Source organism: Rutidosis leptorrhynchoides, chromosome 4 (assembly GCF_046630445.1).
Source record: "Rutidosis leptorrhynchoides isolate AG116_Rl617_1_P2 chromosome 4, CSIRO_AGI_Rlap_v1, whole genome shotgun sequence".
Classification (NCBI taxonomy): domain Eukaryota; kingdom Viridiplantae; phylum Streptophyta; class Magnoliopsida; order Asterales; family Asteraceae; genus Rutidosis; species Rutidosis leptorrhynchoides.
The window spans coordinates 535,500,442-535,523,282 of record NC_092336.1 but is presented as its reverse complement, the minus strand read 5'-3'; the positions used below and the strand labels follow the sequence as shown (position 1 = coordinate 535,523,282).

Here is a 22,841-nt window from a genome sequence, read left to right as displayed (position 1 = left end):
TGGGTGGGGTTGATGTTGTAAATCAGTTTATAAAGATTCAGTGAATCTCTATCATTGATAATTAAATCTTCCAATTAGGTTTTGACGAATATTTTTGACTACCAATAATCAAACTAAATTTGTCAAAATCTAACAAATTCAACTGAATTAAAAATCGGTTTATATGGGCCAATTTTCATTTAGCCGGACTAAATGTCATATATGAAAAAATGAGTAGTAATTAAAGTGGACATAGTTCCTAACTATGACGTGAAAAATTCATTAACTTATAATTTGATAAACAAAGTCAACACACTATACAACGTTCTTAAAAGTCAACCATAAAATTAAATCATAACCACACGCTTACTTCAAACAAGAACATATAGAATTAACATCAATACGTCAGATAAGGTACTTAAAGTCAACCTTCAAAATAAAATCATAACCACACTTGGTGCAAACAAAGAACATATAAAATCAAGAAATAATCCGTACTTATAAAACCAAAACAAAAAAGCAAAAAGTTTAAACTTCTGGTTAATCGGGTTGAAACCAAAATTTAATCTTAAAACCCAAAGATGTGTTATCTTTCGGGTGCGACTAGAATTCCAAACCAAAACCAAATTAGACAACCCACTTAATTCAAAGGTAATTTGATTTGAAACCGTTTAATGAACACACCTAGATCATACCTTGACACAAGAAGACATAAAAAAACTTGTACAAAACAGATGGTATAGTATTTTACGTGTATATCACAACTATAATAATGTTTCAAAATGAGAAAATAGACAATCTAACACAGGTTCAACACACTCAAAAGTTGAACTAATTCAACCTAGAAAAGTGTCATAACTGTAATTTGGTTATTACTGTTAACTACCCTTTTTTTTTTTTTTTTTTTTTTTGAAAGGCAAGGTTAGTTGTTAGTTGTTAGACTCGAACCTGGGTCACTCTCGAATCCATGAAACATGGATACCAATGAAGCAAGGCCTCATTGGCGTTAACTACCCTTCTAAGAAACCAACATCTAACAAGAATCTAATCTGAAGCCTCAAGTTACATTGTACACAAGACCCATTAACTGATCATTACACACACCTTTTGGGTGTTTAGTATTCTTATTAAAACAGCTACAGAAGCTTTTATAAAAATGCTTAGATAAATAATTTATTGTTCATCCTAATAGACCCAGAAAAGATATACAAGCAGGTTCCTCTTTCATCTACTCCACTAGAACGTTAGCCGTAAATAAATCCATGTTTTAACTATAATAATCGTATGTTAACAATTACCAAAATCGACTTAAACCCTCTATTTATTAATAAACATAGAACATGACAAAACTAATATTGAAACACAAACCATTATCTGTTTTCTCTCCACCATTTTAGGATACGTTCAAAATTAGGAACGGCACTCGTTATCAGCTTCAAATCTGCATTGAGCACCCTCCCCATTTTCACCTGAAGAGGTATTAAACAAATGTAAATTATATCATTCAGACATCATTTCATGAGACAACATGACGACGTGTTATATAAAGAACATGTCTGGCAGGTTGAAAAGGATAAAAATGGTGTTAAATTGCAACGGTCCAACTTAAGATGTGCCAAAACTTTAAGTTTAGGTTAACCCAACACAATGATGATGTCTTTTTTATTATTATAGAATAAAATAACAATAGTGATATATCAAGTATGGTTTACATTTAAAATACTGCTATAATAATAGATTAATAAAATCTTTTACGGCGTCATATGCATTCAAAATACATTTAGGTGGTTAAACCTGTTCATCCGATTTAGCTCATCCCAAGTTTGACAACTGTTATCTTATTGACACATTTATAATTAAAAAAGAACCCATACTGGTCCATTATTTAAAAACGGGTGACGAGATGAAGCTAACTAACCTGCTAACAAATCAAAAATCTTAATCTTCTCCAAAACTACCAAACCTACCACCACTTGAACCACCTGAACCCGAGCGCTGACCACCAAATCCACCACCTGATCGGCTTCCACCAAAACCACCTGAACGGTCTGAACCAAATCCACCACTAGAGCGGTCAGAACCGAAACCACCTCCAAAACCACCACTAGACCGGTCAGAACCAAAACCACCACCAGAACGCCCTCCACCAAAACCACTTGAACGATCCGAGCCAAAACCGCCACCTGATCCCCCATAACTAGATCTACCAAAACCACCACCACCACCACGAGATGAACCAAAACCACCCGATCGACCACCAAAACCACCGCCACCGCCAAATCCTGAATCACCAAATCTACCTCCAGAACCAAAACCACCACCACCACCCAATACAATTCTGGATGCAGGATCCACAGCAATAGGAGGAAGCTAACATCATATCAAAAAATGATCAGAAACAAGTGACCCAAAATTTTAAGTACTTCAAATAGAAAGCAGCATGATCATTCATACGCTTTAGCACATTAAAGAAATACAAAAAGCAGCTGTATACTATACATATAAGCTGTAAAATAGTTAAAAAAAATTATTACCTCTGTAAATTTACATCCAACTTCCCGTTCATATCCTTTCACGTCTCTAGACTGCTGAGAAGAATACATCAGTATTGCACTTCCTTTCTTGCCAGCACGACCAGTTCGACCAGACCGGTGAACAAATATTTCAGATGAGTTAGGAGGTTCATAATGAATCACCTGACCATTAAAAAAATGTTCCAATCAAAAACTAACATATACATTCAGAACCTAATTTGGTGAAACGTGATTTGGTGTACTAAACCGATTGATAGACAGTGTTGTATGTTTTTCATTCTGCAGATCCTATTATGCCTTAAATCTGCGCGCTCGTAGATGTTTTTACTGCAGACTGTTGTTTGTTTTTCTGAAGACATAAGATAAAATAATGTCTTTAACTGTCTGCAACCTCGCAAACTTAGAAATGTGCTTCTAAGTGCTGCAGTTTGCAGAGAGGCTTAAGTTATTTTGCAGACATAAAAACAAACAGTCTTTATTATTCAGCATAAATACAGACCTTCAGACCACATCTTCTTTACAGACATGGTCCGCAGATCTTAAATAATAAACACCACCTAAACCACCTAAATTCAACGTGCAGAAGTGTAGAAAAAAACTAGATACTAGTTGATTACTTAATCATGTTAAGTGTATGATTCTATCAGTTGCAGAAACCAGGTAGAAAAGTTCACCAGATCAACATTAGGAACATCGAGACCACGAGCAGCAACATCAGTGGCAACTAATACGTTAATGCGGCCATCTCTAAAGCCCGAAAGAGTTCTCTCCCTTTGATTTTGAGAAATGTCTCCATGTAGTGCTTCACATTTAAAGCTCTTCTGCATAGCAAAGGCCAACCGATCTGCATCACGTTTAGTTTGGGTGAAAACTATGCATTTCCCACCATTTGCATGCTCCTGCATAAAATGAGAATAATTAAGAATGTAAAATACATAAAGCCTATGTGGCCTTATAAGTTCATGTTATAGCTGCAACAGGAACAAATGGTGTATGAGTTTGGTGTTCAAAAAGCAGATGTTCATACTGTTATCAGTGTTACAATAATTGACGGCCTCTCGCGCATATCTGATGAAATAGAATATAGTGTAATTCCATCAGCCAATTTCTGGTCTGAATCACCCACCTATGATTAAAAAAAAGAAATAAAAAAAATTCACATCAGTTGTTATTACTCAACATATCACAAGTAATGAAGTTAGAAATCATAATTTAAAAATGTCATCAACAGCCTACTCACAAGATCGATAGTTAGAGGTGACTTTAAGTATTTTTGGGTAAGTTTCACAATCCAACTAGGCATAGTAGCTGAAAACATCATAGTTTGACGCTGTTTTGGCAAATATTGTAAAATTGTTTCAACATCGTCAGCAAAACCAACATTAAGCATCTGATCTGCTTCGTCCAGAACAGCAAACTGAACTTCGGACAAATTCAAAGCACCTCGTTTTAACAGATCGATAACACGTCCCGGTGTACCCACAATGACATCAACACCACGATCAAGCGTACTCATCTGACGCTGAATTGGCGAACCACCATAAACACAAAGAGTGTCCAAATTAGGTGCAGTTTCATAAAACTCTTTTTCAACTTGACGAGCAAGCTCTCTAGTAGGCGCCATTACAATAGCCAATGGATTCCTCCCTCTCCTGTCACATTTTCAATAAACAACCAGACTATTTCAATAACAATAACAAACTTCTTATATAAACGAACAATTAAAACAAACGATATGTCTCCCGCACCCGTGCTTCTCGTTGTATTGAATGATCTTATCGAGAATAGGAATTCCAAAAGCAAGAGTCTTTCCTGTTCCTGTCCTAGCACGACCAATCATATCGCGCCCCTGCATCGCTGGCTCTAGCACAGCTCTCTAATCAACCATGTATAAAATAATTAATTAGTCTCATTGTTGTTTATTATATAACACAATAGGCGAATAAACAGTTTTGGTAAACATACTCACAAGTCAAAACTACTTATCTGTTGCATATACAAAACACATAAAGCAGGTTTTATAAGCAGTTTAATATAACATTTCTTAATTAGCCCTCGCTTTAAATTCACATATATACACACACACATACACACATATATATACAATATGAATATAAATACATAATAAATTCATAATATTTAAACTACCTGAATGGGAAACAATTTGGTGATCCCCTTTTTAGCTAAAGCAGAGACAATATCTTGAGAGATACCAAGTTTTGAAATTTCAAGACCATCTGAAGACGCCGCCGTATCGCCGTCGTACGAAGGATCGGCGGCAACAGCAAATCCGGCAGCCTGTGTGAAGGCATCAGAGGCCCTAACATTCACCAATCGGGATCCATGAAAGCTTCTTGAAAATCCAAACTTGGGATGAAAACTTTGAGACTGATTAGCCAATTGACGGTGGTAGGTAGGTGATGGTGTTGTTACTGTTGATGATGATGGAATTAAAAGGTGTTTAAGTGAATTGGTGGTGATAGAAGCGAGAGTAGTGAGCTTTTTGGAGGATGATGATGATCTGAGGGATATGAGAGTATTCATTTTTGTTTGTAGAAATTAATTTGAGATTTTGTGTTTGTGGGTGCTGCGAAAGAGTGTAAAACCCTAATTTGGTGAAGAGGAGGGTTTACGAAATGAAGGAAAAAAGGGTTTATGATATTGGGAAAAAGGGCGGTGGGACTAGTCATTCTCAATACATGGATTACAATTTTGCCCTTGCCAAAATTACCTTTGATTGTTTGATTGTTTGATTTTTTTTTTTTTTTTTTTTTTGAAAAAACGAATACTATTCTTTTATCGAAAAATAGAAGAACGAACAAGATACAAGCAAAAAGTACCCTGGATCAAGACTAACAAGCCGAACAAATCACTACTAACTAAACCAAAACCCGAGTCAAACCGCTAAACACCAAAAAAATCGAAGCATTAAGCAAACACAAACCTATAAAGAAACAAATTACATTATTGACGAGACCAACAAAACTAACTGATCCGACCAACGAAACCACCGAAAGATGTCGGATTATTCGATCACTGATTTACCATTACCAGAATAGGAGCTCGTTGTGGGAGCCGAACCAACATCTTTGACCAAGTTAAAGGATTATGTTAACGCTTTCGCCGAAGGATCACTAATGAGCGTGCCCGGTAGTTAAAGAATCAATCCTTGCCTCGCTAAACCCTAAAAAAACCAAGATTACCCTCTTCGTAAGAAAGTTCATCACCCCACTTCTCAAGAAATAAATTTTGAACAGCATCACCAATCACCAAGTCGTCTTCATTATCACACAAACGAAGGAGAAACACACTTACCACTCTTACCCTTATCAACACCCGACTTCGTATTTCCATCTTTTAGCAAAAGATATCTTCACAAGAAGCTTGTGAATTCCTATTTTTCTTATGGTAAATGAATTGTTTCCTACACAAACCTTTACATACAACAGTCGAACAAGCACATTTTTTGTAACCCGAGTCATTGCCTACATTAAACGCATATGAAGATGCATTCTCCCCTTAAGATTATAAACAACCACATTCGGTTGTAAAGTACTCTTGAACATAATCACTTCAACGAACTCGTTTGATTTTCTTTTCTTATTAACGAACCCTTACCTCTCAAGGGCACCATCAATTTCCATATATTGTACATCATAAACCACGGATTTTGACCGAGTCACGTTGCCAAATGCATCTACATTACCCTGTTGACTATCATTCGCCTGCAAATCTAAACCAACCAATCCATCGTTAACAACAGCGGTAACCGGAAGAGGATCACTCCCCTCTACCAACTCAATTTCCAAACCAATAGTCACACCATCGTTAACACAACAGTAACCATAAGAGGATCACTCCCCCAACCAACTAAGTTTCCAAACTTCCACCACTAACTGGCACCCTCACCTCATCGTCATCTAAGTCACTATCATGTCCAGTACTAACAACATCAACAGTGGCTTCAACACCAGAAGCAATATGATAGTTAGCATCATTGTTATTCACTTGCAAGAAAATGACCTGATTCAAACTACCACTGAAGCTTGGCTATAGTGGTATGTGGGTGGGATCCAACATACCAACATCAATGCGATTTGGGAATGTCTCGGGGGGGGGGGGGGTGTTGGTTTCCCAACCTTCGATGGCACTGCCAATGTGATGATCCATCCAAATCCCTTTGGACGAATACATCATTCATCGATTTCACAGTGAGGTACTGACCTCTACATGATACGTTTTGTAAACATTGCATTCTTTTGAAAAGGCACACCATAATTGAATATCAAATTCCAAGGTTTTTGACGTTTGATGATTTCTACATATAGACAATCACCGTAATTAATAGTTTACAATACTACATTTGTTGATAATGCAGTCAAAATAAGATACATGGTGATGATTTTGTGAATGCAACGTTTTCTCGAATAAAGCATGTATGTGTAACGACCCGGAAATTTCCGACCAAATTTAAACTCTAATCTCTATATGGTTCCGACACGATAAGCAAAAACCCTAAAGTTGACCCGCACTTTTTCGATCATTCTATACTTATAAGATTAATATTTACATAAATTAAACCTTACCAACATGATAAGCAATCCAAATTGTTGAGATTTATGTTTTCGAAAAGAGTTTTACACAACGTTTGACCGTCTAGTTTGACCGATGATATCACGAACTATACAATATATGATAATTATACGTTTGTGTATATATATATGTATATATACATATTTAACATGATTAATGAATGTTTTAATATCTCATTTTGTATTAATAACAATAAGTTATAAGTATATTTTGAAACTACTAACTTAAGTTTTCAAAACGATAACTATACGTAACGTTATTTGACATAAATACTTAAGACTTATAATGTTTATACATATATCGTATAAGTAATGTATTTAATCACTTTTAAAGACTTAAATACATAAAATCATATAAGTGTATTCACAAAAGATAGCTATATTTGAATCCTCATTCCATTTTTCACAAAATTTCTATACGTATATCTAGAGTATTTGTACTCGTATCATACCTAGCTTCTATACGTATTTACTATTGGTATATACACATCAAATCACCACCTAACCAGCCCTTGTTCATGCCTTATGTATAAGGTAATTACTTTTGAATGATTGTAAGACTAATTACAAAAATACAAACTAAAAATTTGTCCATGTCTACTACATAAACATTTTTTAGGAGTATATATGTATCCTCATTTTGTTTCATTTTTACTTCCATTCTCTAGCTAAAAACACCCACACTCTCAAGAACATTAAACTCCATAAACATTCAGCAAAGTTCCATGAAGATCTAGCTTCAAAAACCTTACTTAAACACCATAAGAAAACCATACAAAAACACTTCAAGAAATCCTTCCAAGAACACAAACTTACTTCCAATCTTTCATCCACTTCCATCACCCTTTTGATTCTAGCTTCTTACTACTCTTTTACAGCAACCTTGTCCAAGGAACTTGAGGTAGTATCTATGTTCATAACCTTATTCGATTCATATATATATATAGCTATCTTATTTTGTGGTATAAAAGTTTAACAACAAGAACATAGTTTGAATGTTTTCAAACTTGTTTGCAAACTAAATAGATCCTTCTAACTTAACTTTTAAAATACTTCAAGACCTGTAATATAACTTAAATATATGCTAATTTAACAAGGTATAATTTGGTTTTTCAAAGAATATCTTAAAAACTGTTTTTACGACGTCGGAGTGCCACCGGGGACTGTTTTGGGTTGGATAATTAAAAACTATCTTAAACTTTGAGTTGGAGGTTTATGTTCTGGAAAAATGATTTTTACTATGAATATGATAACACATAAAAATTTCATGATTTAATTCAAAGTATAAGTATTTTTAGAAAAATAATCATTTAAGGTTGTTTAAATAAAGGAAAATGTTTAACTTCATAAGTTTCACTAAAGTTTCACCTATGCCGTGTGATTTTGAATACAAACCAAGGTATTTTCAGTTCATAGTCTTAAAGAGGGACTCGATCCAAGGAGATGGCAAGTTGAATCAACGAAAACGGATTTGTAACGAAGAAACTATGACCGAAACAAAATTGGTTATCCAAGACTTGTTTAACTTCGGGATTAATTGGGAAAAATTAAATAAAATCACATCTTTCTAAAATAACATGATATTTTATATATATGTACTCATAATTCAATTTTATATGGTTCAGGATCACCCGTAAACAATACGAGAAGATTAATCATAAGATCCCATGATTGTACGCAACACGTCATTTGACAACACCGGTACTTTATGTACGCAACACGTCATTTGACAACACCGGTACCGTGGGTCAAGATTAATCTCGATCAATACACATACGATGAGGGTTTTATTTATTTCATTGGGGGTTTATTAAACATCTAAATATGAACCATTAAAATTGAATTACTAACAACGAACTGCTAACTACGGACTAAGGAATTATTCAAAGTATTAAAAGTATAACAAGTATATATATGTGACGTTTGTTTAAAAAAGAAAAGGTATTGATATATTATATATGGATAGGTTCGTGATATCAACCGGAGACCAAGTCAAATTATATATATATCTTCAAGACGAAAGTGAGTATATAGTCCCACTTTTAAACTCTAAATATTTCGGGATGAGAATACATGTATTTTATGTTTTACATTATGGACACAAGTAACTGAAAAATATATTCTACGTTGAGTTGTACCACTGGCATACTTCCCTGTAGCTTGGTAACTAATATTTACAGCGGTATTGTAAACGCGAATCCTGTTGATAGATCTATCGGGCCTGACAACCCCAACCGGACTGGACGACCAGTATTCAACGGTTGCACAGTACTTCGTTTCGTGACTACACTTGGTACAGTGTAGTAAGATTTCATATTAAAGGGAATATGCGACGTGATTAATTGTTAAGTATGGTTACCAAGTGCTCAACCACTTAGAATATTTTTATTAAAATGTTTATATATGAAATCTTGTGGTCCATCGTTATATCGCTGCTAGCATCAAACCTATATATCTCACCAACTTTATGTTGACGTTTTAAAGCATGTTATTCTCAGGTATGAATTAAGACTTCCGCTGTGCGTTAGCTCATATTAAGGATACTAGTTGGGACCATTTAAGCCATGATACAAGAACTTTGCATTCGAGTCATTGAAGATCATTAAAGACATTTATTAAGTAAATGACAGTTTAGGTCATTTGGATATCGAGAAATGTTTGACGAGTTTATTAATTTTTTTATGTAAAGATAGATTTCCTTTTAAGAATAAATGCAACGTTTGTAAAATGTATCATATAGAGGTCAAGTACCTCGCGATGTTATCAACTGTTGTAATTCGTTTGTAATCAATATGGACATCGTCCGGATGATTAGTTTCGGATCCTTTCAGTTGGTATCAGAGCGTTGGTCTTAGCGAACCAGGCCTTGCATTAGTGTGTCTAACTGGTAGTTGTTAGGATACATTAGTGAGTCTGGACTTTGACCGTATCTACCTGCTAAAAAGTTTTGCTTATCATTTCTAGTCGGAAACCATCTGCTTATCATCCTTAGGGAGTTGCCTGCTTATCATTCTTTAGTCTAGACACGTCTTACTGCATCTAGTGCATCGATAGTGTATAGACAAAATTCATATCCTAGCGTATCTATTACTATAAACATTGCCCGACGAATTTCAAAGATTCTCCGTAATTCACGGGATTTCGGTATTATATATACATATGAAAATTATGTATTGAAGAGTACCAAACCCAACTCCTATAATCTATTCCAAACCAAAAAAATTCATTTCTCCAACTATACAAGATGAATTCTTCATCCAGTTCGAATTCCTCCGACTTCGATAGCTACGCCGACATGGATTTCCATTCGAGCTCCGAGAACAGCGTCACCGGAATGGATCAACCAATTTCCCATCATCTATTCTGGATGAACTGGGGATGGGTTCGTAATATACTAAATTTCTGGAGGCAAGAAGAAGGTGATCCATTTCATCCACCAAATTGCCCTCTTAACGATGAACCTGAAGCACTTACCGGCGAACCCATTCGAAACACCATTTTCTCGCTCATTTCTAGAGTATCTCGTCATGATTACATACTATCCCATATTTCAAATCTTGTTCATTCGCTCGTTCCAACCGTTAATCATCCCGGTATAATAGAAGAAGTCAACGAACTCCGTGCTCGGGTAGTGGTTTTGGAGAATATGGTGCGAAGGTTACAAACACCAACAGCAGCACCAGCAGCATAATCCGTACTACCATCGTCAACGCCGACAGTACCTTTATCACCCCAATCACAATCTCAACATCACAATCTGTATCTCGAATATCAACATCACACGACTCAATATCTGTACTTCGAGTATGATCTTCGTTCTATATATCGTTCTACATCGATTATCTTCGCTTTACGTATCGTATGACGATTATGTAATTTCTAAAGTCTTAGAGATTATGTAATCTAGAATTAACGATAAATCAAATGAGTTTAATATCTTATTGACTCATTAAATCTATGATTATCTCTGAATAAAATATATATGCAAGTATATTTTCATAAAGATAGTAATTAAAAATTCCTTCGTACAAACTATTAATGATGAAAATATTTTAACGGGTGGGTAGTACCCGAGGAATATTTAGAATTCACATTAATAAGTTATATTGTACATTCTTGAATCTGATTCAACGGTTATCTATTATCTTACTTACAACCACCGATATTCGTATCCGCTCACCCCATAATAACCATTTTCAATCAAATTTCATATTCGGATTTTGACCTACCAGAATCCAACAAGTGGCATAAAGAAGAAAACATTGGACAATTAAAATGAATTAAAATGTTGATTGTAACATATGAAACTAAACAATTCTTCAAGTTTGCCACTTGATTTTATCTTAAACCTCATTCGTAACTTGACGATTACAATTCGCATTCAAATCCTTTCATGATTTCTGAAAACACCCTGAACTATGAAGTAGCTCTTGAAATGCTGATGAAGTAGCAAAAACTGTAAACGACTTTAACAATCAAAAGATTGATGATAAAGAATGGTATGGTGGTAAAGCTGAGAAAAAGAGAAGGTTTGGAACTGGAAAACGGATTGAGCAAAGTATGAAGGAGGCCGTGAACAAATCATGAAAACAGAACCTGCCTTCAAAGGATCCAAATGATCCAGTGCCTGCTGAAACCGTTAGTAAGAACACTGCTCCTTATTCTAAACTTTTCAAGATGATATTCTTCACCATCATTTTATCTTAGATATTATAAGATATCTTCATTCGTTATACATATTTTTCATATTTCTGGAGATATTTTTACAACTATTCCTATCTGCGATCATTTAACTCTCCGTAACATCTGCGCTACAATATAAAAGAAACTGTGTTAGTTTCTAAATTCTGAAATCTCTAAGTTTAAAAATATGAATGTTTTGAAGTAGTGTTGGGAACTGATACATGAATTAGTATAATATAATGAAACTTGATCAACTTCATTATATTACAGTAAGTCATGTTAAGTTTCTAATGGAATGTGATGATTCACAGTACCGTCATCATGTGCCATGTTACACGGCTCTTACATTCTATCAAGTCTTCAAACATATTAGAACGTATCACCTTGATAGTTCTATTTTTTTTTTCCGGAATATTCGAGTAATTTAACGAATCAAGATCGTGCCATTACAATTTCATTCTAAAACCAATAGCAAGGTTCATTCCAAATTTCCTACCTACGAATTTCGGACCATTGTTCGCTTGGCTCGAGGACGGGAAGAAGAAATGAAGGGACAAAACTTCAGAATAGAAATAGGAACATAAACCACAGCAAATAAGAGAGAGCATTAACTGTGGATGACAATGATTTTAAGGGACGGGAGTAGGAACATCGAAATATAAGGGAAGGTATAAAACCTAACAACAACCCCGAAACTACAAACCGTGCATATCAATACGTATTGCAACGTAAAGGCACGGGAGAATTAAAAACATTATAATTCCAAGGAAAGGATAAAAGAGAATAGATTCTTCTGGTGATAGATGAAAAAGAAGAATGAAAGATATGAAAGTTAGAAATATAACAAGGGTTAGAATGGGATGGAGCATATTAGCGAATGTCTTAAAGTAGGAACTAAAGAGAAAGAATAGAAGATGTGGGAAGAAAGAAAGGGAAGGAGGTAAATTTATAGTGAAATATTCGACAAAGAAATCAAAACAGATTGCCGCGTTAAATCAAAGAAGATCCTGATCGCCGCAAAACTAAATCTTATTACATAAGATTTTCTTTAAAACCCTTAAATCCCGGAAATCGATCATAATCACGTCATCGGTTACAACAATTCTATATTTACTCATTTCACTCTTTTGTGATAGCTTCGCTCGTGCGTCTCACATAACCAAATCGTTTTATCTAAATCTTTCAATAATGATAAAATTTCATTATTACCTCATATTCGTCATGAAAACATTCCTATTGTTGTTTATGACAACCTCTACCAAATTTCGAGGACGAAATTTCTTTAACGGATGGGTACTGTAACGACCCGGAAATTTCCGACCAAATTTAAACTCTAATCTCTATATGGTTCCGACACGATAAGCAAAAACCCTAAAGTTGACCCGCACTTTTTCGATCATTCTATACTTATAAGATTAATATTTACATAAATTAAACCTTACCAACATGATAAGCAATCCAAATTGTTGAGATTTATGTTTCCGAAAAGAGTTTTACACAACGTTTGACCGTCTAGTTTGACCGATGATATCATGAACTATACAATATATGATAATTATACGTTTGTGTATATATATATGTATATATACATATTTAACATGATTAATGAATGTTTTAATATCTCATTTTGTATTAATAACAATAAGTTATAAGTATATTTTGAAACTACTAACTTAAGTTTTCAAAACGATAACTATACGTAACGTTATTTGACATAAATACTTAAGACTTATAATGTTTATACATATATCGTATAAGTAATGTATTTAATCACTTTTAAAGACTTAAATACATAAAATCATATAAGTGTATTCACAAAAGATAGCTATATTTGAATCCTCATTCCATTTTTCACAAAATTTCTATACGTATATCTAGAGTATTTGTACTCGTATCATACCTAGCTTCTATACGTATTTACTATTGGTATATACACATCAAATCACCACCTAACCAGCCCTTGTTCATGCCTTATGTATAAGGTAATTACTTTTGAATGATTGTAAGACTAATTACAAAAATACAAACTAAAAATTTGTCCATGTCTACTACATAAACATTTTTTTAGGAGTATATATGTATCCTCATTTTGTTTCATTTTTACTTCCATTCTCTAGCTAAAAACACCCACACTCTCAAGAACATTAAACTCCATAAACATTCAGCAAAGTTCCATGAAGATCTAGCTTCAAAAACCTTACTTAAACACCATAAGAAAACCATACAAAAACACTTCAAGAAATCCTTCCAAGAACACAAACTTACTTCCAATCTTTCATCCACTTCCATCACCCTTTTGATTCTAGCTTCTTACTACTCTTTTACAGCAACCTTGTCCAAGGAACTTGAGGTAGTATCTATGTTCATAACCTTATTCGATTCATATATATATATAGCTATCTTATTTTGTGGTATAAAAGTTTAACAACAAGAACATAGTTTGAATGTTTTCAAACTTGTTTGCAAACTAAATAGATCCTTCTAACTTAACTTTTAAAATACTTCAAGACCTGTAATATAACTTAAATATATGCTAATTTAACAAGGTATAATTTGGTTTTTCAAAGAATATCTTAAAAACTGTTTTTACGACGTCGGAGTGCCACCGGGGACTGTTTTGGGTTGGATAATTAAAAACTATCTTAAACTTTGAGTTGGAGGTTTATGTTCTGGAAAAATGATTTTTACTATGAATATGATAACACATAAAAATTTCATGATTTAATTCAAAGTATAAGTATTTTTAGAAAAATAATCATTTAAGGTTGTTTAAATAAAGGAAAATGTTTAACTTCATAAGTTTCACTAAAGTTTCACCTATGCCGTGTGATTTTGAATACAAACCAAGGTATTTTCAGTTCATAGTCTTAAAGAGGGACTCGATCCAAGGAGATGGCAAGTTGAATCAACGAAAACGGATTTGTAACGAAGAAACTATGACCGAAACAAAATTGGTTATCCAAGACTTGTTTAACTTCGGGATTAATTGGGAAAAATTAAATAAAATCACATCTTTCTAAAATAACATGATATTTTATATATATGTACTCATAATTCAATTTTATATGGTTCAGGATCACCCGTAAACAATACGAGAAGATTAATCATAAGATCCCATGATTGTACGCAACACGTCATTTGACAACACCGGTACTTTATGTACGCAACACGTCATTTGACAACACCGGTACCGTGGGTCAAGATTAATCTCGATCAATACACATACGATGAGGGTTTTATTTATTTCATTGGGGGTTTATTAAACATCTAAATATGAACCATTAAAATTGAATTACTAACAACGAACTGCTAACTACGGACTAAGGAATTATTCAAAGTATTAAAAGTATAACAAGTATATATATGTGACGTTTGTTTAAAAAAGAAAAGGTATTGATATATTATATATGGATAGGTTCGTGATATCAACCGGAGACCAAGTCAAATTATATATATATCTTCAAGACGAAAGTGAGTATATAGTCCCACTTTTAAACTCTAAATATTTCGGGATGAGAATACATGTATTTTATGTTTTACATTATGGACACAAGTAACTGAAAAATATATTCTACGTTGAGTTGTACCACTGGCATACTTCCCTGTAGCTTGGTAACTAATATTTACAGCGGTATTGTAAACGCGAATCCTGTTGATAGATCTATCGGGCCTGACAACCCCAACCGGACTGGACGACCAGTATTCAACGGTTGCACAGTACTTCGTTTCGTGACTACACTTGGTACAGTGTAGTAAGATTTCATATTAAAGGGAATATGCGACGTGATTAATTGTTAAGTATGGTTACCAAGTGCTCAACCACTTAGAATATTTTTATTAAAATGTTTATATATGAAATCTTGTGGTCCATCGTTATATCGCTGCTAGCATCAAACCTATATATCTCACCAACTTTATGTTGACGTTTTAAAGCATGTTATTCTCAGGTATGAATTAAGACTTCCGCTGTGCGTTAGCTCATATTAAGGATACTAGTTGGGACCATTTAAGCCATGATACAAGAACTTTGCATTCGAGTCATTGAAGATCATTAAAGACATTTATTAAGTAAATGACAGTTTAGGTCATTTGGATATCGAGAAATGTTTGACGAGTTTATTAATTTTTTTATGTAAAGATAGATTTCCTTTTAAGAATAAATGCAACGTTTGTAAAATGTATCATATAGAGGTCAAGTACCTCGCGATGTTATCAACTGTTGTAATTCGTTTGTAATCAATATGGACATCGTCCGGATGATTAGTTTCGGATCCTTTCAGTATGACTCCATGCACATAGCTTGTATCACATATAAGCAAACAGCGGAAGACTTCTAGGAACCTGAGAATAAACATGCTTAAAAGTGTCGACACAAAGGTTGGTGAGTTCATAGTTTTAATGTTGCGCATAATCTGTATATAAAGGTGTATCACAAGATTTCATTTGTTTCATCCAGAAAAGTTTATCAAATTATTCTACAAGATTGAGCACCCTGGTAACTAAACTTTAACGTTATAATAAGTACCCCTGTTTTAACATACATGCAACCAACATGTACAATATACGCAAACCAACGTGTACTAACCTCAAATAGCATACGTCTGTTTTATAGTTCAGGCTAGGGTTTCTATACGTGGAACAGACGGGGATGTCAAGCCCTATGGATCCATATATAACTACTCGCGCCCACCAGTTCTTATAACCGTCAGTTACTAGTTACCAAAGCTAAGGGATTTTCAGTTCAAACTCGGTGTAGAATTTAGTATGTACTTGTATCCATTGCGTTTAAAATAAAGTGCATGTATTCTCGGCCCAAAAATATAGATTGCAAAAGCAATTAAAAAGGGAGCAAATGAAACTCACCTTAGCAGCACATAAGGTCATTCACCGAAATGTGACCGAAACTCGAAATGCAAAATAACCGTAGATCTCAACCTAGAGAACATATGTTGGTCAATACATGTCTAACAAGCTAGGTCGGGTCATAGTGTATCACAATCCTAATGCTCGAGAATGACATGTAAAAGTTAACAAAAGTCATCTCAAAAGTTAACCTAACCCAACATGATCTTTTAAATCTATACATGTTTATTATATTAACATAGTATAAGTCTTGATAATTGAACGAATTTATAGTTTATCAAACTCAAAATATTATTTATTTCAGGAGTTATATTATATTTGAATTATCATGGCAATCGAAAATGTTTTATTATTTCATATAGTTTTCCAATACTTGTAAAATCAGATTATAGTGTTTATAAAGCTTTAATACATGATAAGACAGTCAACTTTGACAATTGTTCAACGAGACGTGCCTTATATAAGAATTCATTTACTCGACTAATAATATTTGGAAATTCAATTTATCAATCTCATAAACAAGTTGTTTAAATATCAATTTACAGTTTCAAACACAATTTCAATTAATATTTGAAATGTCCCGTTCATATTGATTATAAACGTTCCATATTAATTGATTTCGTTGCGATGTTTTGACCTCTATATGAGACGTTTTTCAAAGACTGCATTCGTTTTTAAAACAAATCATAACCTTTATTTTAGCGACAAGGTTAAAAGGACACCACCTAGATTATCAGAAATGATAATCTAAAAATATCACACTTACACACTACCAATACATGTTGGTTTACAATATTAATATGTTACAACAAAGTAAATCTCGAATGCAGTTTTAGACAATATTATACAAGCATGCTGACACAATATCTTGTCCATATTTTAGCATGCAACAGCGGAATCTCTTAATAATCACCTGAGAATAAACATGCTTTAAACGTCAACAAAAATGTTGGTGAGTTATAGGTTTAACCTATATATTATCAAATCGTAATAATAGACCACAAGATTTCATATGTTAATATACATCCCATACATAGAGATAAAAATCATTCATATTGTGAACACCTGGTAACCGACATTAACAAGATGCATATAAGAATATCCCCTATCATTCCGGGAAATCCTTCGGACATGATAAAAACGAAATTCGAAGTACTAAAGCATCCGGTACTTTGGATGGGGTTCGTTAGGCCCAATAGATCTATCTTTAGGATTCGCGTCAATTAGTAGATCGGTTTACTAATTCTTAGGTTACCAAGAAAAAAAGGGGCATATTCGGCTTCGGTCATTCACCCATATAATGTAGTTTCATTTACTTGTGTCTATTTCGTAAAACATTTATAAAACTGCATGTATTCTCATCCCAAAATATTAGATTTTAAAAGTGGGACTATAACTCACTTTCACAGATTTTTACTTCGTCGGGAAGTAAGACTTGGCCACTGGTCGATTCACGAACCTATAACAAATATGTACATATATATCAAAGTATGTTCAAAATATAATTACAACATTTTTAATACGTTTTACTGTTTTAAGTTTATTAAGTCAGTTGTCCTCGTTAGTAACCTACAACTAGTTGTTCACAGTTAGATGTACAGAAATAAATCGATATATATATATATTATCTTGAATCAATCCACGACCCAGTGTATACACGTCTTAGGCTAGATCACAACTCAAAGTATATATATTTTTGGAATCAACCTCAACCCTGTATAGCTAACTCAAACATTACTGCATATAGAGTGTCTATGGTTATTCCAAATAATATATATACATGGGTAGATATGATATGTCAAAACATTTGTATAAGTGTCTATGGTATCCCAAGATTACATAATATATTAGAATACATGTATAATACAATATGAGTTAGCTAGGATATGATTAATATAGATTTGTTACCAATTTTCACGTAGCTACAACAAGCAAAATTATCCAATCTTGTTTTACCCATAACTTCTTCGTTTTAAATCCGTTTTGAGTGATTCAAGTTGCTATGGTTTCATATTGAACTTAAGTTTATGAATATAAACAGAAAAAGTATAAGTTTATAGTCAGAAATACAGGTTACAAGTCAATATTATAAGAGGTAGTCATTTCAGTCGAAAGAACGACGTCTTGATGACCATTTTGAAAAACATACTTTCACTTTGAGTTTAACCATGATTTTTGGATATAGTTTCATGTTCATAAGAAAAATCATTTTTCCAGAATAACAACTTTTAAATCAAAGTTTATCATAGTTTTTAATTAACTAACTCAAAACAGCCCGCGGTGTTACTACGACGGCGTATATCCGGTTTTACGGTGTTTTTCGTGTTTTCAGGTTTTAAATCATTAAGTTAGCATATCATATAGATATATAACATGTGTTTAGTTGATTTTAAAAGTCAATTTAGAAGGATTAACTTTTGTTTGCGAACAAGTTTAGAATTAACTAAACTATGTTCTAGTGATTACAAGTTTAAACCTTCGAATAAGGTAGTTTTATATATATGAATCGAATGATGTTATGAACATCATTACTACCTCAGGTTTTGTGGATAAACCTACTGGAAATTAGAAAAATAGATCTAGCTTCAAAGGATCTTTGGATGGCTTGAAAGTTCTTGAAGCAAAATCATGACACGAAAACAAGTTCAAGTAAGATTTCCACTCGAAATAAGATTGTTATAGTTATAGAAATTGAATCAAAGTTTGAATATGAGTATTACCTTGTATTATAAAGATATATTACTTTAAATAAGAAAGATTTCTTGAGGTTGGATGATCACTTGAAATGGATTTGCAAGATTGAAAGTAAGCTAGCAAACTTGGAAGTGTTGTTGGTGTGTTCTTGAGTAGTTGTTTTGTAACTTGGTTTATGTATGGATTTATGAACTAGATTGAGCTAGATTTTGATGAAGATGATGAATAACACTTAGAACAATGGAAGAACACTTGTGAGAGAGTAGTTTGATGCATGTAAGTTGTAAAATGAAAGTGTGTATGTGTGTGTTCATTCACGTGAATATGGTGTCACCATATAGGCTCCATTAGTTTGTAATTTTGTGTAATCATTCATGATAGTTGCCAAATGATGATTCCTACATGGTTAGGTGACTCAAATGGGATGCTAAGAGCTGATCATTGGAGTGTATATACCAATAGTACATAAATCTAGGAGCTGTGTATTGTACGAGTACGAATACAGGTGTATACGAGTAAAATTGTTGATGAAAACGAATGAGGATGTAATTGTAAGCATTTTTGCTAAGTAGAAGTACTTTAATATGTGTTTTGAAGTCTTTCAAAAGTGTTTAAATACATTTAAATATACTACATGTATATACATTTTAACGGAGTCGTTAAATCATCGTTAGTCGTTACATGTAAGTGTTGTTTTGAAACCTTTAAGTTAACGATCTTGTTAGATGTAACTAATCCATTATTATTATACCTAAATGAGATGTTAAATTGTTATGTTAACATAACAACATGGTGTAAAAATATATCTTAACATCATTTATATGTTAAAATACTATTACAACAATAATCGTTACATATATGTCTCGTTTCGAAATTCTTAAGTTAGTAGTCTTGTTTTACATATGTAGTTCATTGTTATCATACTTAATGATATATAAAATTATCATTTTATCATGTTAATGTAGTGCAACCATATCTTAATATGATTCATATGTATTTAGTAAGATGTTGTTATAATGATAATCGTTATATATATCGTTTCGAGTTTCTTAACTTAGTAATCTCATTTTTATGTATATAACTCGTTGTTAATATACCTAGTGAGATATTTATTTATCATAATATCATGTTAACTATATATATATATATATATATATATATATATATATATATATATATATATATATATATATATATATATATATATCTTAATATGATACATATGTATTTAGTAAGACGTTGTTATAACTATAATCGTTATATATATCGTTTCGAGTTTCTTAACTTAGTAATCTCATTTTTATGTATATAACTCGTTGTTAATATACCTAGTGAGATATTTATTTATCATAATATCATGTTAACTATATATATATATATATATATATATATATATATATATATATATATATATATATATATATATATATATATATATCCATATACATATATCAACATGTCGTTTTTACAAGTTTTATCGATCGTGAATCGCCGGTCAACTTGGGTGGTCAATTGTCTATATGAAACCTATTTCATATAATCAAGTCTTAACAAGTTTGATTGCTTAACATGTTGGAAACACTTAATCATGTAAATATCAATTTCATTTAATATATATAAACATGGAAAAGTTCGGGTCACTACAATATTAATCATAATTCAGTTGACCATAACTTTTAATCTGTTTCTCGAAAACATACGATTTCTAAATGAAAAGTTATTAATTTTTCGACAGCTTTCCAACGACATGCATATCGTATACCTTATATCAATAACATATATATCAAATTTTTGATTCATCATAAACTATCTAACGACAAAATTAAAGCATACAAGTATGCATAAACATATATACTCGAGCACTAGTCAGGGATACACTATTAATATATAAAAGTTAAGTTATGAATGCTCACGTATCAATATTGTGATTCAATATTGCAGGAAAGTACGTAGACGCAACAGAGATGATAAACACTAGTTTGACTCACGAGTTATACCCCCGAACAATACTCATCACCTCCGTAGCTATAACCCATAATTTCTTTAGCTCTATCCCTCTCAAAAACTCGTTTTGAAAACATGTGAGCAGAACCTCGTCGTAGTATTTTATGTAATAATAATACTAATAATAATTCTAATACTAATAATAATAATATAATTAATCATAATAATAATAATAATAATAATAATAATAATAATAATAATAATAATAATAATAATAATAATATAAATATATAAACAGATACGAGAGATAGAAGAAGAAATGAATCAGAAATCAGAAAGTTCGATTTATAGGCAATGTAACCCACCTACCCCCTCCATGCGATCGCATGAGGTTTGGGTGTGACTCCCATGCGATCGCATGAATACATATTGACAGCTCATTCGCACATATTCATCTACCGACACTAGTTTTATGATTTCATATATAAATATATATTTATTTAATATATAATATATTTAATCTTTAGAATTAATTAAATATTATATTATATTCTCGTGCATAGTTGATTTGAAATTTTAGCACCGATGAATTGTACGTTGACGCTCGACTTACGTGCCAGTTCCGGTTTTTCAAACGTCCTTTCGTACGCTTAGAAAACTTGTACTTTACGTTTCGCGACACGTAACTTTATCAATAATTAGACTTAATTCACCAATGACTATATCACTCAAAGTGTAACTTAATCATTTAAGTGTTTTGGTCATTTGCTTCTATAAATCATCGTCTCGTTATATAACAAAGTATTAATAAAAATTATTTTAACCCAAAACGTTTTATGACTAAGTTAATATTATATGTTATTACTTTGTAAAATATAAATATATTCTCATTTAGAAATATAAACTTATGTATTTTAGAAATATCTACTTACTAATATAATATTTAGTTTTTCAAAAACTAATTATATTTTAAAGTTCATTTTGGAATCGTTTAGATAGTAGAAAAATATTATGTCGTATCACGTTTACGTTTTTGAAACACTATTTATATATTTGTAATTTTTGATATAAGCTTTAATTAAATTCTTCAAAAGTCATATACAAATTATCTTATAAAACGTCTTGATTAATAAAGTTCTTTTTAAACTGAAATGTTTTTGTACATTTAAATCAAATATGATAACTTTGCTTTCTAAAACTATATATATATATATATATATATATATATATATATATATATATATATATATATATATATATATATATATATATATATATATATATATATAAGAATCATTTTATTAAAAAGTTAAAATGTAAATCATTATATTATAAAACATTTTAGAAAAATAAAGTTATTTATACTCATAATAGGTTTCAAGTTTTTAAATTAGAGTTTGTTGGTGAAGCGTGAGAGAAGTCCAAAGGTTAAATAAATGTATGAAATCGTCTTAATGTAAAATGCTGATTTACTTAATTTGTCAATATCTATCATCTATGTTATTTACACTACACGTTTTTACTTTCACATTAAACAAAATGAAAGTTATAA

At 32.3% G+C, this 22,841-nt stretch overlaps 1 protein-coding gene across 1 annotated transcript; it reads right to left on the bottom strand.

Annotated features, from left to right (window-relative positions):
• Nucleotides 1–1,064: 1,064 nt before the first annotated feature.
• LOC139845063 (DEAD-box ATP-dependent RNA helicase 53, mitochondrial-like) lies at nt 1,065–5,125 on the bottom strand. Its single transcript, XM_071835288.1, has 8 exons — nt 4,662–5,125; nt 4,262–4,389; nt 3,754–4,165; nt 3,541–3,639; nt 3,188–3,412; nt 2,514–2,675; nt 1,898–2,349; nt 1,065–1,448 (listed from the first exon to the last, which is right to left on the bottom strand). Exons 1-7 carry the CDS (start codon nt 5,055–5,057, stop codon nt 1,918–1,920), a joined length of 1,854 nt encoding a protein of 617 aa, XP_071691389.1. The 5' UTR covers nt 5,058–5,125; the 3' UTR covers nt 1,065–1,448; nt 1,898–1,917.
• Nucleotides 5,126–22,841: the final 17,716 nt, after the last annotated feature.